Here is a 16262-nt window from a genome sequence, read left to right on the forward strand (position 1 = left end):
TATAAATTATTTTTATTCCTTAAATATTTTTATATATTACCTGTTTACTTTTTTTGTATGTCATTTACCACAGGGAACCCAGTGACCAACCCAAATGGCCAGAATAATATGATATTAGAAAGTAGGATGATTAATTTTGGATATATTTATTTTACTTTGCTCTATTTGCATAAGGGCTTATGAGCTTTATGTGCTTTTTATACTTTTTTTCAATGAAGGTTAAATACAAAGAAGAGTATGAGAAAAATAAGGGAAAATCAATGCTTGAATTTGTTGAGACACCCTCATATCAAGCTTCAAAGGAGGCTCAGAAGATGCAGAGTGAGGTGAGTCCCTTTGATTTGTTATGAACTGTTTTTTTTTTTTTAGTTTATTTATTTTTAAGTAATCTCTACACCCAACTTGGGGCTCCAACTCACGACCTTGAGATCAAGAGTCACATGCTCTCCCAACTGAGCCAACCAGGTGCCCCTGTTATCAACTATTTGATGCATTTTTGATGTTTTATCATTTGAAAGGAACTAGTAAAATAATTCAGAATGTTGAGTGGGTCTAGAGGAAAGCACACTGCCCAGGAAGACGGGGGAATCTCCATTCTAGATCCAGCATCTTGTCTGGGTCACTGAGATTCTGTGGCCCTTAGTTTTTCTCATTCGGCAAATACAATATCAGGCCAGGTGAGCTCTTAACCGCCCTTTCACATTCTATGATTATAAAGTTGACACTTTCAGGTTGTGTCCGTATAAATCTATGATGAGTAGAAAGAAAATGAAGAGCTGGTTGCTTTATTTACCTTTTATTTTTCAGTGACAATAGAACTAACATTTATTAAATACTTACTCTGTGCTAAGCAGTTTGCTTAAGGCTTTATATATGTCAGCTCATTTAATCCCCTCAAGGTAATGATGCTAGGTGTGCATATCCCTAAATTGATAATCATCCACTGAAATTAATTGTCTTATCTGAAATCACATATCCAGTAAATGCCAATGATTTAGGACCTGGTCAAGTCATGAGTGATTCTCTTTTCTCTGTTCACTTATTTAGTTGATTGCCCCCACGTCCCCCCACCCCCTCCAGACAGTGACATGGAAGTTTTAAAATATCAAGAGAAGAGAGCAGTTAAGATTTTTTTGTGTATATGCACTTTGTGTTCTACTTAAAATGATGCTGAATCACATCCAGATATTCCCCGAATGGTTTTGCTCTGTCCTAGTGAGATTTCTTCTGTTCTTTTTTTCCCTACATTTTTTGGGACCAGACACCAGACACAGAAGGTTTACTCTGCAGCCAACATCCAGATTCTGTGGGTACACCAAGTTATTACTTCAAAGGGACAGAAATAGCAGACAGCAGTATCAGCCGATTATGGCCCCAGGCCAAGTGTGCTCGGTGGGCACCATCTTTTCTGTTCTCCAATAACAACACCCAAACAGAGAGAAATGATAACTTCTGGACAATGAAACTCTCCTAGGAATTTTGAAAGCAACATATGTGCTATTTGTTGCTATTTATGCTGCTGTGTATAGTAATTCATCTTCTCAGGGAAAGGGCACTCAGACATTACTGTGGCTTGTTGAATTGTCCAAGTTGTTTAATTTCTTCTTCAAGCAAGAAAGGAGAAAATTACTTGTATTTTTCATATCTCATAGCTTCTTTTTTTTTTTTTTTTAAAGATTTTATTTATTTATTTGAGACAGAGAGAATGAGAGACAGAGAGCATGAGAGGGAGGAGGGTCAGAGAGAGAAGCAGACTCCCTGCCGAGCAGGGAGCCCGATGTGGGACTCGATCCCGGGACTCCAGGATCATGACCTGAGCCGAAGGCAGTCGCTTAACCAACTGAGCCACCCAGGCGCCCCATATCTCATAGCTTCTTAAGCCAATAGAGAGGAGTTTAATCAAGAAATTGGTGAATATTTTGATGAAATTAGCTGTTTGTTTTAACTGAATTGGCAGAGATGTAAATTTGGTCATAGTTCAGAAGCCCGACTACAACTTACGTTTAATGGGATAACTTTTACTGGACTATCTTTGTCTTAGTCAGTTTTGGCCGCTATTAACCAAGTACCACAGACTGGGTGGCTTAAACAACAGGAATTTATATCTTACAGTTCTGGAGGCTGGAAGTCCAAGCTCAGGATGCCAGCAGGTCAGGGTTCTGGTGAGACTGTCTTTAGGGTGACTTCTTGCTGTCTTCTTGCTGTGTCTTCACATGGTGGAGAGTAGAGAGGGGAGGCGTGTTCTCTCCCGAAGTGTTTGAGCGCATTAACCCCATTATGAGGGCTCCACCCTCATGACCTCATCTATCCTAATCTCTTTCCAAAGGCCCCACCCCCAAACGCATCCATCACATTGAAGGTGGGCTGGGATTTCCACATATAGATTTTGGGGTTACACAGACATTCAGTCCATATCACCTTTTCTGTGTTTCGAGAATAGTATGTAAAGTACTGCGCTGTTACTGGAAGGCAACCTCTGGGTTGAGCATCCAGGTTGAGCCTCCAGAGCCTGTGGCCTGTGTTAGTTCTCACCTCGCTCTCCTCCTGGTCCCCCAGCTCTCACTGATAGTCATGCCTCGTCCTTTAAGGAGAAGACCAGCACCTTCAGAGTGGGCTTTCTGTGTTCTTCCTGTCAGCCCCAGGCTATTATTATTTAGGTGTTTGTGCTACATCTTCTTTTCTTACTCACAGTGGGAAATGTTACCCTGTTTTCCTCTCCTTGATCCTCTCCATATTTTCTCTTCTGAAGACCCCCTTTTCCCTCTCCTTCTTTCTCCCCATGGCTATAGTACTCAAACTCTCTGTGGATAAGTCTCAGGGAAGCATGTTGGGAATGCACATCCCCATGCTGCTGCCTCAGGAGGTCCTTCATGAGTCTGGCAGTGGAGCCTGGGAATCGTATTTAACAACATCCCAGGAACTTCTGATGTTGGTGGTCCCGCGAACATACTTTGATAAACATAGACGCATTGAAGAAAACAAATCGTCCCCTAACTTAAAGTCATAAAAACCAGATGGATTTAAAAAACAAGCAAACCCAAAATATACAGATAATCTGCTTCTCAGAGATTCAGTGGGCAAAGTAGACCAAGTTGTTTTTCTTTATATGAAATGCTCAGTTGATTTTTTTTTTTTTCAATTGGGGGTAGATCCTCAAAAGAGATAGATTCCCCAAGAGCAAATATCACTATACAGATGACAGGGACTTTAAAGATAGCTTCTGTACTGAAAAAGTGCTATTGTTCTATGTAGGCATGTTTCCTTGTGCCGATCTTGGAAGTCTGATACCTAGCCCTTTGCTTTTACCCTTGCTATGGCTACATGGTACAAAAGGAAAATAAAATATTGACAACTGAAAAAGAAAAACCCACCCCAGATCAGTTCTTTCTGATTGGCTGTTTTGATATCAAGTGCAAACAGCTTTAGTAATACATTTATTACATGCTATGGAATTCACTTACATCGGGGGCTATGTGGGCCTTTTGTTGATATTGGCTTTCAATTTTTGCTATTCTGATTTCTGCTGTTGTTACTAGGGGGAAATTATCCTTTGCAGAGGCTGAGACATGTTTTCCCTTTAATTATAGCCACTGGCTATTAGACTTTTAAGTTCAGCAGTTATATTTCTGCTCAGCAGAGTTTGAGGAGAGAGAAATCTTTCAGTCGAAAATATCTTTAGACAAAATTTATGCTCCAAAGGCTAGAAACATAAAATATCTAAAACTCTTAGACGAAGGATGATGTGAAAGATGCCTTTAAATGTAGGGCCAATGAAGTGGACACAAAGAGAAATGTCTGGCTTACAGATGGCTTTTATTCCTACGAGGTAAGCTTGACAAAGAGCTTCTTGAGCCTTCTCTGGGTAAAGCTAAGTGTTTATGATGTCGGGGATAGCCTATAATTATGCTTCTCTCACTTTTCTTCAAATGCCAGATATAGGTTTAATCAGTGTGTTTTCTAGAAGGAGTCTTTAAATCTGGCTTTGAAAAGAAAGTTCTTTGTCTTCTGTTTCATAAAAAGCATACTAAAGGTTTTTTTGTTTTTTTCGCCCAGTCATGTATTGGCCAGTTCCAGTCATTATCAACCTTCTTTAATGACTTATTTCAGCAAAATAAGTTTTTAATAGGAGAAGGGCTTTTTGTAGTGAATTATCTGAAATAAATAAAGATACCCAAATTTTTATTTTTGCTTTTTTAAAAAGACATTTTTGGCTTGGAAATGCCCTAGATTCAGCCTTATAACCATATAATTTCAGTTAGTTCCACATAAAGAAGAGGGTGATTTCTCAGTGTTCTTTGGGAATATCTATAGTTCCTTTAACTCAGAATGTTCTCAGTGCAATTTCTTAATAATCACTTTGTTAAATTTTAGTGTTTCCAGGACATCTATTATGACCTTTTTAAAATTAAATTAATTAAATTAAATTAAATTAAATTAAATTAAATTTTTTTGTGGCTCTTCACAGATCATTTGTTAAATAGTTGTATGTGACATAAATGTAGGGGAGGCAACAACAAGCCTCTCTTATTATCCCTCATGATTTGGGAGAAATTCTCCCAAATCATGAAATATTAAACTATCTCTGTAATAAGTATATTATGAACCTGGAAATGGCCTTTTGTTTTGCATTAATAACAGTCTCATGCAGAATTTATTTTTATCGTTTTTGTGATGGAATTTGAATAAAATACTCAGTTGGTAAAATATTGGCTTTTGTGTGTCTGGTAAATATTCTACATGGATGGAGATCTTTGTTATTTAGAGAGACTGTCTTTTAGTCCTAAAGTGCGAGTTGCCATTGGTTTTCAAATCTATAGTTCAAATGCTGGAATTGAGGGAATCTTAGCCAAAGGGTGGCCGAGAATGTCAAAAGGGAGGTGGGGGTGTGAATGTCCACCCTCCACAATCACTGCCTCCCCTTTCCATTCCTTGCTGTGAACTCCTACCTAGAGAACAATTTATCAGGTTGAAGATAAGACTCCTCACAGTGTAACTTAATTCACAGATGGTAGAGAAATAGTCTCAGTGCCAAAATCATTAAAGGAAAATGTGCTCCAGCCTCCATTACATTTAAGAGATGGTCTTTGCCACATTCACAAAAGGCTAACAGTGAAATGGGTGATGGGAACCTCAACATTTAGGCTACTGTGCTTTGAATGGCTTTCCATGCAGCCAGATTTTCTTCTGGTGGATGGATCCATTCCCTTTAGAATGAACCAGTCCGGTGATTCTCAAATAACCAACTTTACTGGCTTTCCTCTCCAATCTGGCTGGGGTTAAACAATGACAGACTAGTAAGGTGTTAAGCAGCCTCACTCCGGGTGCTTTCCGGGAGGCGGTTGGTACTTGATGATTCTGCTTTTGTTTGGTAGAATTCTAAAATTTATGGTAAAGTTGGAGTGATTTTCTTGTGGCTATGAAGATTCTGAGGTGGTAGAATTATATAAGACAAGCCTCAGTTTTGTTCTGGGAACTCTTGTTCTAATACTTTTCCAACAGTGATGAATATTTTCTAAATTTCAAATTATGCGGTCTTATTTAACAGAAAGTTTACAGAGAGGATTTTGAGAAGGAGATTAAAGGAAGGTCATCACTGGATTTAGACAAGACTCCAGAATTTTTACATGTAAAGTACATCACCAACCTTCTGAAAGAGGTAGGATCTTGTGATTTACTATTAAATATTGTGGAAGAAAACTAAAGAAGTGACCCAGGAAATATTTACTCCAAAATTCCCTACTAACTGTTTGAGATGTTAATCCATTCCTCTTTCTCTCACTTTGACCTTTATTAACAGAGTTTGTAATTTCATTAAAAATAGGAAAGTGTGTGTTAACACTTCCTTTTAAAGTTGGAGGAAGAAATCACCTAGTTTCTGGAAAAACTTGAAAAATATTCTGATTTTGTGTTTGTACCTCAAAAGCTCTATAAATAGTTTTATAGCAGTTAGTTTTTTTTTTTTAATTTTGAATAAAGGGCTCATAAAACTATGATTAAACATCTTTTAATTCATTATAGAAAGGTCTAATTTTAAAAAAGGAACTCTCAGTGACTTAATGAAATTATAACTTTTCTAAGTATACACATTTAGCTTTAAATTGTCTTTGCAGTTTTTACTTTGTTATGGTTTTTACACCTATATTGCCATTCAGAATGTTCAAAGTATTGTTTTATACTTTCATTTCATTTGATCCCCCCAATTGCCCTTTGACATTGGTAGAATAAGTATTTTTATTTTCATTTTGCCTGTGTGTGTGGAAATTAAGGCTCAGTTACTTAAAGTCTTTTGAAGGTCCCATGGCCAAATAAGTGAAGGAATTCCAACTTTCATCCAGGTCATTTGACCCCAGAGCTCTTTCCAAAATTACATTCAGGTCATTACAATTTCTTGTAGGCTATTAGTTAAGCAGAGCAGTAGCTAATTTAATTATAATGGACAAAGAGAAAATAACATCAAATGAACCCTAGAATTTACTGGAACATGACTTCTTATTATTAAAGGAAGCCTCATCTTTTATCTGGCAAGTTAGTCATAAGTGCAACTCAGCTGAATTGGATCAAGATATATATTGTTTCCATAATGCATTTAGTAGGAAAAAAAAATTCATTAGCAGAACAAAAACCCCAAGTTATATATAAGTATTAGTAGAGACATTTGGATCTACTTAAAATATAATATTAAAATAGAAGACATTCAAACTATGTATTATCAGTCTGTAGGAAATTACTTGGTTTTATGAATCTGAATAAAGTGGATTTTTTTTTTTAACTTTGGCTACATCAATCCTTTTGATTTTGTAATTTTCAACTATGATCTTTTGGTGATTCATATTTTATAGACAGCTTTCAAAGAAATACTTCAAATAATTAATAAGAAGCATCCATTCCTAAGATCTTCCTCACCACTTAAAAGGAAGACATCTTTTTAAAATATGGCGCCAATATGGACCAAAATGGAAGACAGGATGAAAGGGAAAATCCTGATAAAATTGGAAACCACGCTAAACATGACTAAAAGAGAAAATAGAGTCTCTGTAGAAAATTAGGAGCATAAATACTCAGGAGTCTGATTCATTCCTCTCTAGAAATATTTTCTCCTTTCTGTGGTCTCTAGAAAGCATGTGACATGGTATATCAGTTAAAGGGTGTCCCAGGAAATTTTGAACTGTAATGTTCTTGTCTCATAGAAGGAATATAAGAAAGATTTGGAAAATGAAATAAAAGGCAAAGGAATGGAACTTAACTCAGATGTTCTTGATATTCAAAGAGCAAAACGTGCATCCGAAATGGCTAGTGAGGTGAGTGTATATTTTTAGCAACTGAGAATGTATGAAGTTTCAGCTGACTTCCTTGTCTGTAAATCTTTCTCAAAGATTTATATACATTCCATAACTTTAATGTGCAAGATGATGATAAGTAGCTATGTCCTAGTAGTCATTTCCCAGTCAAGGAATTAAAGAAAAATAAAATAAAATAAAAAAGATGTTCACCATCTGCTTTCCATGTGGTGTGAGAAAAATCGACCATTCCCCTGTGTAGAGAAAAATGTATATAATAAACCAGAATAATTGTAGGAGATTCAAGTTGATTTTTCAAGGAAGTGAAAGGCAGAGGATTGGGAACTTGTGTTGTCGAGCTCTGTCAGTTACTGCAGTGCGGTTCACATGCTCTCCTGCTCCCCACCCAGCGGAGCCCCCAGCCCTTGCCTTGGCTGCTCAGTGAGCCCACATAAAGCTCTTTATGAAGCGAGAGTGATCGTTGCTCACTTTACATGGCACTTGTGGAAAGGAATGAAATGCCTGTGAGGTGCTCTCAGTCCTTTCATCCGTGTGTTATGTCATTCCTTTGGTATCAGATAATGGCTCTGCGCTTTGAGGAGAGTCTAGCTGAACTAAGCAATGAGAAATGTAAAGCTGTGTCCCCATAGGTTCATAAACTGAGGTGATGGTGATGACAGTGACCCTATTAGTCAGGCTGCAGATGATAGGAACCCAACTCAAACTGGGTAAAGGAACAAAGGGAATATTTTGGCTTATGAATAGAGAAGTCCAAAGTCAAGTTTCCTTCAGGTTGGAATTCAAATGAAGTCTCTCTTCCTTCTTCACTCAGCTCTGTTATCTTCTCTATTGCTTCAACCTTGGGAGCCCATCTCCAAGTGATGGCCCCTCCTAACACTAGGATAATTCCTATCTGTGCCAGTAATCCCAGTGGGAAGTGAGCATCTATTTCTTACAATTACAGTTAAGGTTCTAGGATTGAATCTCACTGGATCAGCTTCTATGCTGTGTCCACTCCCACCCTGATCATTGTGTCTGGGGCCAGAGGAATGCTGATGATCTGGTATGGTTCTCATGGTCACTCATTTGTTCAGTTAACTTTTTTGGTAATTTAATTGCATTCTAAGTATAAAAAATTCAAGGGGCGCCTGGGTGGCTCAGTCAGTTAAGTGTCTGACTTCAGTTCAGGTCATGATCCCAGGGTCCTGGGATCAAGCCTCACATCGGCCTCCTGCTCAGTGGGAAGCCTGCTTCTCCCTCTCCCTGACCCCTGCTCATGCTCTCTCTCTCTCAATCTCAAATAAACAAATAAAAAATCTTTAAAAAAAAGATTCAAAATTGTTATGTGTTTTAAAAAAATTTACAATCATCTTTGGCTATATCCGTGTTCTTTAAATAAATTAAAGCATTAAAAGCCACTATGATGTCTTTGGCTAATATTGTCATCACATATTCCTAAGTTAGTAATTCTGTACAGATTCTTCTGTTATGGTGACATGTGCAGTCCACATTCAGAGGTAGATCTTGTAATCGTTTGTCAGTAATACTAGGGAAAATCATTTTAGACTCTCAGTGGCAGAGTCCGTCCAGACACAGCACAATGGCACGATTGTGGCAGGGGCAACAGTAAATCAGCCTTAGCCTATGAGTATAGGAGTAAAAGCCCAAAACAAGCTATCAGTTATTGAACACCTACTATGTGCTGAGCACTATGTTATGTTCTTGCCCCCATTTTGCAGATGAGTAAACTGGAAATGTTAAACATTCCCAGTGTCACACAACAATTGAGTGCTCTGGTCTCCTAGTCAGCCTTCTTTCTACAGCATCAACTCATTGAAACCTGCCTCCCTATCCTCCAGCCCCCAAAACAGTTGTCAGTGAAGATTCTCAGCATGTATAGTAAAAAGCTTTGGAGCTTCATGCATCCTTCTTCAGTGAGAATAGTGATACAGTTCTAAGCAGTCCAGAAAATTTAGTTCTAGGTATCATTTCATAGTACAAAGTAAAATGTGTTTTTTTAAAATATGTTCAGTGATTTTTTAGTATCATTGATTACAGATACAGGTTTGTCCCCAGAGAGTCTGAATATTATAAAATGTTGCTTTTTTTTTTTTTTCTTACAGAAAGAATACAAGAAAGACCTGGAGTCAAAAATTAAAGGGAAGGGAATGCAAGTCGACACCGACACCCTTGAAATACAACATGCCAAAAAAGCTTCAGAGATAGCTAGTCAGGTTGGTCGAATGAATGGTGCAGATGCCTTAAAGCCTGTATTTTGAAACTTCACAAATCATATTAACAACCTGATTAGTACATGGAGTTCCCCAAAGCTTTGTGACTAGTTTAAAAGTTTGGGATGGAGACCATTCCAAATCAGCATGTTTGTTGAAAATGTATGGTTTCTGCTTTACTCATTTCCTTTGAATATATCAAAGAAAACTAGGGGGAACACATTTTAATAGAACACACACACACACACACAAACACACACATACACACCCTTTCTTACTTTATTTGTAATACAACAAATTTCACATTCATCTGGTCGACAATAAATGTTTTCATACTACGTTTTCGTTAAGGATAGGTCATATGCTGTTCTGTAAATCGGTGTTTCCAACTTTCTGAACAGACCTTGAAAATCACATATTGAGAATCCAACATGCCAGTGATAACCATTTCTATATGATTTGGTTGCACGTTCTCAAAATACCCCATTGACCTCATCACCATGCCGGAAATTCCTGCCAGGTTAACATTTTGGATTGAAGCGTTCTATATCCTGAATGACCGTGTTCATTCATCTGATATTTTCCTCTTCATGTAATGCATGTAATGACAGGATATTCATTTAGAAGTTTTGGCTTAGATGTTATGATAATAATAGATAGCAGATAACAACGTTGTAAGAGTCAAACCATATGTGTATTTTTTGAAGAAAATACCCCAGAACCAGTTCCATGCCTCTTGAACTCCTCCAGTATTTTCGAGAATATAAGAGTGTCACTGGAGTAGAGAGTATTTGGGAAGAGGGGATTTTGTGAGAAACATTTGTGAAGAGAATGTTGGGGTGCAGGTTAGGGAGTGCTGCCCACTTACCTCAAGGCTGATTGGGGGGTGTTTCAGTGGGGATACGCTGAGAGCTGTAATGTGACCTTTGCTGTTAGGAAGAACTGGCTCAGGGCTGACTCCCCCCAGGAAATCTGGAGGGCGAGAAGAAGCTGATTAACTGCCTGGCGAGTTGTTGCCATGTTGGGATCTGCTTGCATCCCCAGGGTTAGGGACTGGCCAGGGGAATGGAAGGGTCATAATTGGTTTGGACAAAGGATCTGGAGATGGCATAGGAGTCTTGACCAACAGGGGTTTTATTTAGAAATGGCAGAGTTGGGGAGGGTGCGTGCTGAACAGGCCCTTGAAAACTGCCTTTCATCTGACCCCTCCTTCCATTCTCCTGAAATACAGCCATTGTTGCAAATTTGTAGTCTTCTGGATCTATTCTTATGTGTACATAGATAAACATAACACGTATGTACACATAGACTTAAAAAATCCTTAAATACCCTGTATTTTGTTCTGTGTTTGGTTTTCTCACTTAATATTATGGACCCTTTTCCATGTTACTTTATATAGTTCTACCTCATTCTTATAGAAAAATTAAGTGTTTCATAACATGGATGTGAATTTGCAACCATTTACCTTTTGATGTCTCATAGGCTTTACCACATGTAAATGACATGTAAAATGCAATAACAGGATCTCAGTATTATACAATAAAACCAGAATGCTTAATTTTTCCCCAGATCTGCTTTCCTTTTCCACTCCCTTCTCAGCAAATGGTAGCAGCGAGATCTCAGAAGTCACTTGGATTCCTCTTGTCAGCAACTTTTATTGCCTCTGCCCCCCAAATGGTTTCTAAATCCATTTACTTCTCTCCACCCTAGTCCAAGCTACCATGTCTGTCACCTCGATCCCTGCAATGGCTTTTAACCAGAATTCTGCTTCCATTATTGTCCTCTTCGTATCCATTCTTTACCCAAACACCAGAACCATCCTTGAAGAATTAAGTTAAATTATGTTACTCTCACTACTTGGAACTCTTCCACTGGTTTCCAGTTATGTCCAGTATAAATGCCCCACTCCTTGCTCCTGCATTTAAAGCCACCCTCCTGCCATTCTCATCTTGTTCCCCTCTTCCCTTGCTCATTATGATTATGCTCCAACCTCACAGACTTGCAGTCTCTGCACAGCTTTGTTGTCTTCTGGAAGGTCCTTCCCCTGGTCTTTGCACAGTTTTTCTTTCTGGTTATTTATTTCTTAGATTTAATGGTGGCCTCCTTGGGATTCCAAGTAACTAACTACCCAGGAACTATCAAATTACACTTATAATTCTCTGAAATGTTTCTTATTATTAGGAGGGGGCAGTGTTAGTTCAAGTTACTGGCTTGGAGTAAGGGGGTTGGAAGTGAGGGATTCGAGGCTGGGGAAAAGCTTTCAAAATCATCCTGAGGGATGAAGCCGAAAGTAGGCATCCTTTCCCTGGAGAGAACAATGTGGAAAGAATATAATTTTGTATTTCACACTTTTACCTAAGAACAGGCTTTTAACACATATTCCTTTCATGAAACGTTGGAATGTCATGTCTTTCCTTGGAATGGTATAGATTTGTTTTATTCAATGATATGCTGCTTTCAATTTCTGTGTGTACCTCGGGACTGTATACTAGTTCTTGAGAAGCTAGGGGAAAGAAAGGCCTAGGGGAGTCAGCTGTCCTATGGTTATATGCACATCATGATTATGGCCATGCTATTATCTTTGCAATCCAAAGTTCTCATTTGTATGTAATCCTAGCCATGTCCCATTTTGCCCAATTGATAGGCTCACACATCCATTTCAACCAAACTTTGGGACTTTGTTATAGTTCAAGGCTTAACTTTTCAAAGAAATTAATGTGGTATATACTGTTACATGAATCACTCCCAATAGTTAAACCCTCCAGAACCTATGAAATTAACCATGTGACTTTCTTTAGCCAATAGGACATTAGCAAACATGACTCCCGCAGAACCTCTAAAACTCTTGTGTATTGGGGCTTGCCTTCTTGGAATCTAGGTGCCATCATGTTGTTTTAAACCTTCAAAGTTTTAGGGTATTTTATTATGCATTAGTATGTAAATGATGTAACTAGTGTCCTGTGTAGTCTATTTACATGCTTGAGGACGCTTTTGGATTTCAACATTCATATCGCAAAATTAAATGACATACTTCTACCCAGGGACCTTGGTGGCTGTCTATGATCAGTGCCTCATTTTCTACATACCTTGTCCTTCAAATGAAGTGCTTTATTTGGGGGCCTTAAAGAGGCTTACTAGAAATGTTTTTTTTTTTTTATACACACATAGTAATAATGGAGTATTATGATTTTGAAAGTTAAATGCTATTACTTAAACTGTATTCAGGAAAGTGAAACTGAGACTCTAAGTCAGTGAAAATAAGCAGAGTTATGAGTAGAAGATAGGAAAAAATATAATATTTCTCAGAGACTGAGATCTTTGTTTATACCTTTTAAAATTTAGGATATCACAGATAAGCAAGCCAACATTTACGCCATTGCAGGGAATCTACAAATCTAGATTATGTCACATCTAGAGTATGTCAACATAAGAGGAAATAACTGTTTTAGAAGAAATGTAATTAGATACAGTTAATAGTTTTTTTTCTTGTAATAAAATTTTTCATTGAAGAATACATACACACTGAAAAGTATACAACTTAAGTGTACAGCCTGCTCAATTTTTTAGGATCAGTTTTAAAATGTGATGAGTCTCAGAGACGTGTTGTGTCTGGTTAATTATGACTATTTTGTAAGTAACACATAATTCAATTCAGGCTGCTCAAAACAAGCAGATAATTTATTGTTCTTAGAACCAAACAGTAGAGGAAGCCCTAGTCTCGGCTTGCTCTGGGGCTCAGACAATGTGATTGAGTTTCAATTTCTCTCTTCAGTTCTCAGGCAGGCTTTCTTCTACTTGCAAAGAGGCTCTTAGCAGCTCCTGGAGCTCCTTCCTTCTCCATCCACGTCTAGAAGGAGAGGGAAAGCTTCTTGTTATCTTGTGTGGAAAAAGAATCCTATTCATCCCTGGAGAAAACCGGAAGGGCCAGGGACAGGGTATAATGGGTTATGTAAACCCAACAGGACCTGCGGACTTGGGCCAGTCTCACCAAGCTGAATGGTCTAGCATGGGGGAGCTGTGAGTTGCCCAGTGGCAAATCAGGGGCTATTGGGGGTGGGGGCGAGAGTGGTTGCATTCCAAGGAAGCAACCAGCAATAATCAGTCACTACAGAACAAAAAGTGACAGTTTTACAATGACATCTTACTGATAATCATCAAATGAGTTATTTGTTAACCAATAACTGATCAATTTTATTGTATTGAAATAGAAAAACTTCCCCCTTGGCTAACTGTGTTTTCTTTCTTAATTCAGGTTAGTAGACAGAAGCCTTCTGATTACTTGTGACTAAGTCACTCCAAGCCATCTTCCTCCCACAAGTTTTAAAACTCTTCCTAGTTTTGTAGAAATAAGAGAAGTAAGAGTCCAAAACCACAATCCTGATGTGAAAATGCCATCACAGTTGTTAACAGTTTTTCACATTCTTGTGGAGCCCTCATTGCATGTTTTATTTTCTCCAGAAAGACTATAAGAGAGATCTGGAGACTGAAATAAAAGGGAAGGGCATGCAGGTGGGTCCAGACATTCCTGATATCCAGAGAGCCAAGAAAGCATCGGAAATGGCCAGCCAGGTGAGAAACCCACAGGATACAAAGTTTACAACAGACACGATGAATTGTGTTTAGAAAAAGTAAAAATGGCATTTTTGCACACGTGGCCTTGAGAGTCAAACACATATGGATCTGCGTTGCTATGGGAGGCTAAGCAAAGCTCTGAAGATTATTTTCTGTTCTTTTAGAAAGAATACAAGAAAGACTTGGAAAATGAAATTAAGGGGAAAGGAATGCAAGTAAGCATGGACATCCCGGACATACTGCGAGCCAAGAGGGCATCTGAGATCTATAGCCAGGTTGGTAGGGAGTGAAGATGCTCAGAATACTGTTTTCTGATCTCCAGTCACCATGTGCTTCGTGTGTCTCTAAGACTGATATTTTTTGGAGGGCACTGTATTCAAAGTCAGTGCACTCTGTTCTAGGAGCTATTGGTCAAACTTGATTAATCTCACTAATGAAAGGGACAGTTGCTGTCAATTCAATGACTGTTATTGAATGTCTGATCTCTCCTGTTTGAGTCCAATGACACTGTGATCTTTTTTATTTTTAGTTTTTGACTCTAGTGCACGCTTGAATCCCGTGCTCATAGTACAGAAAAGAGATTACAAATGAGTTTGTCTTTTAACCCTCTCATCATGAATATTATCCTTAAAATAATCAGCGCTAACAAACAGTGAATAAAACTGCACAAGGTGGAAGGTGAAATTGAATATTAACTAAAAATTAAGAGAAGAACTGTCTTCTTGGTAAAATTTAATTTACCAAGTGACCGGTCACACATCCTTTAGAACGAACTGTACAAAAAAAGCTCTAGAAAAGTTGGATATGGATATAACCACAAAATAATATATTTAATGGAAGAAGTTATCGATAAAATCTGAACTGGGCAAAATTCGTTAGTGAATATTGTCTTTGCTATAAAATTTACAAGGAAAAGAATGAATCCCAACGGAAAAAAAATAAAGGGGAATGAAAAAATTAAAAGTGTTATAGAAAATTGACCAAGGAATTACATTTGATTAATGGGATTTATGGTGAAAATAATTTTCAACAAAATCTGACCACATTTGTTAAAATTCCCATTAAAACATAAGCAGTATCCGAACATCTGCTGGTTCAAAAGGGTGTATCCAGATGACAGTCACATGTCAAAGGAGTTATCTGCTTCTCAGCCTCCTCAGATGACACAGCTGTTGGGATGGTCCTGAAGTGCATGTTCATCTGTCCTCAGTATCTCATGGTGCCACCTGAACTTGGAGAAGTTGGCTCTAACTATATCAAGTGACTAAAATTATTGATAAATACATAAAACAGGTAAATGGTCATACGAGTCAGTGGAGAAAAGTCACTGTCTCAAAAATGCCAATCTCATTCATTAGTTCAGTAAATACTTTCTGAGCACCCACTTTCATGCAAAATTAGACATGGTTTTGCCCTTGGGGAACTAATCTAATAGTTTAATAATCAAATAATCACACAAATACAGTATTACAAACCGTGATACATGCCACCAAAAGGTAAAGGCTTCCCAGAGGAAGTGATGCCTGAGTCGTCAGCATTCCTGCCTTAACTTCACAATGTTGCCTTGTTTGTGTGCGACAGAAGGATACATCTAACTTCAAGGAATTTTAATTATATAGGATACAATGGAATTCTTATGAGATTGTAATGATGCCGTGTTGAGTCCCAACACGAACGATAATTACTTTCCTAACAAGCATCAGTATGCCATAATGGTTAACTTCACTGACTTTGGACCCAGAGTGCCTGGGTTAAATCCTAGCTCTGACACTTCATAGCTAGTGTCTCAGTTTCCCCATCTGTAAGAGGGGATAGTAACACTATCTGCTTGTGGGGTTGATTCAATGAGTTAATGTGTATTTCAAACCATACCTACGACTATGTCAATGTGGGTACTCGTCAAAGGTATGGCCCAGATAGTATTGGAGATTATAGTAATACATTTGAAAATTGAGATTTTAATCTCAACTACAGAAATATTAGTATCTTTCCATTATCAAATGTATCTTCTTCTGAAGTAGGAAACAAAGCATGAATTCAGAAGCGTAGAAATAGTGGGTATAGAGAACTAGGTTACTTGCAGGAGCTATAGGACTACTTTGAACAGGGACTGGGGCTGCTCATGAAAGGGTAGGTTTCTTCTGGGTTCTGGTCACCAATTCCAACGCATGTATGTGGAGGC

The 16262-nt window shown here is 38.1% G+C and overlaps 1 protein-coding gene across 3 annotated transcripts in view; it reads left to right on the top strand.

Moving 5' to 3' along the window:
* The window catches only part of NEBL (nebulette), a 347130-nt gene that overhangs the window by 284340 nt on the left and 46528 nt on the right, over positions 1–16262 (top strand). Inside the window, exons 11-16 of one of the 3 annotated variants that reach the window (XM_064591994.1) lie at positions 219–326; positions 5546–5656; positions 7188–7298; positions 9401–9511; positions 13967–14077; positions 14245–14355. The exons of the other annotated variants lie outside the window; for them this stretch is intronic. Of the exons in view, the coding sequence (XP_064448064.1) occupies positions 219–326; positions 5546–5656; positions 7188–7298; positions 9401–9511; positions 13967–14077; positions 14245–14355 (663 nt within the window). The remainder of the gene's footprint in view (positions 1–218; positions 327–5545; positions 5657–7187; positions 7299–9400; positions 9512–13966; positions 14078–14244; positions 14356–16262) is intronic. 3 annotated transcript variants of the gene reach the window in all.

Source organism: Mirounga angustirostris, unplaced genomic scaffold, assembly GCF_029215605.1.
Source record: "Mirounga angustirostris isolate CCGP_5_RB_7025 unplaced genomic scaffold, mMirAng1.0.hap1 SCAF_5, whole genome shotgun sequence".
NCBI lineage: Eukaryota > Metazoa > Chordata > Mammalia > Carnivora > Phocidae > Mirounga > Mirounga angustirostris.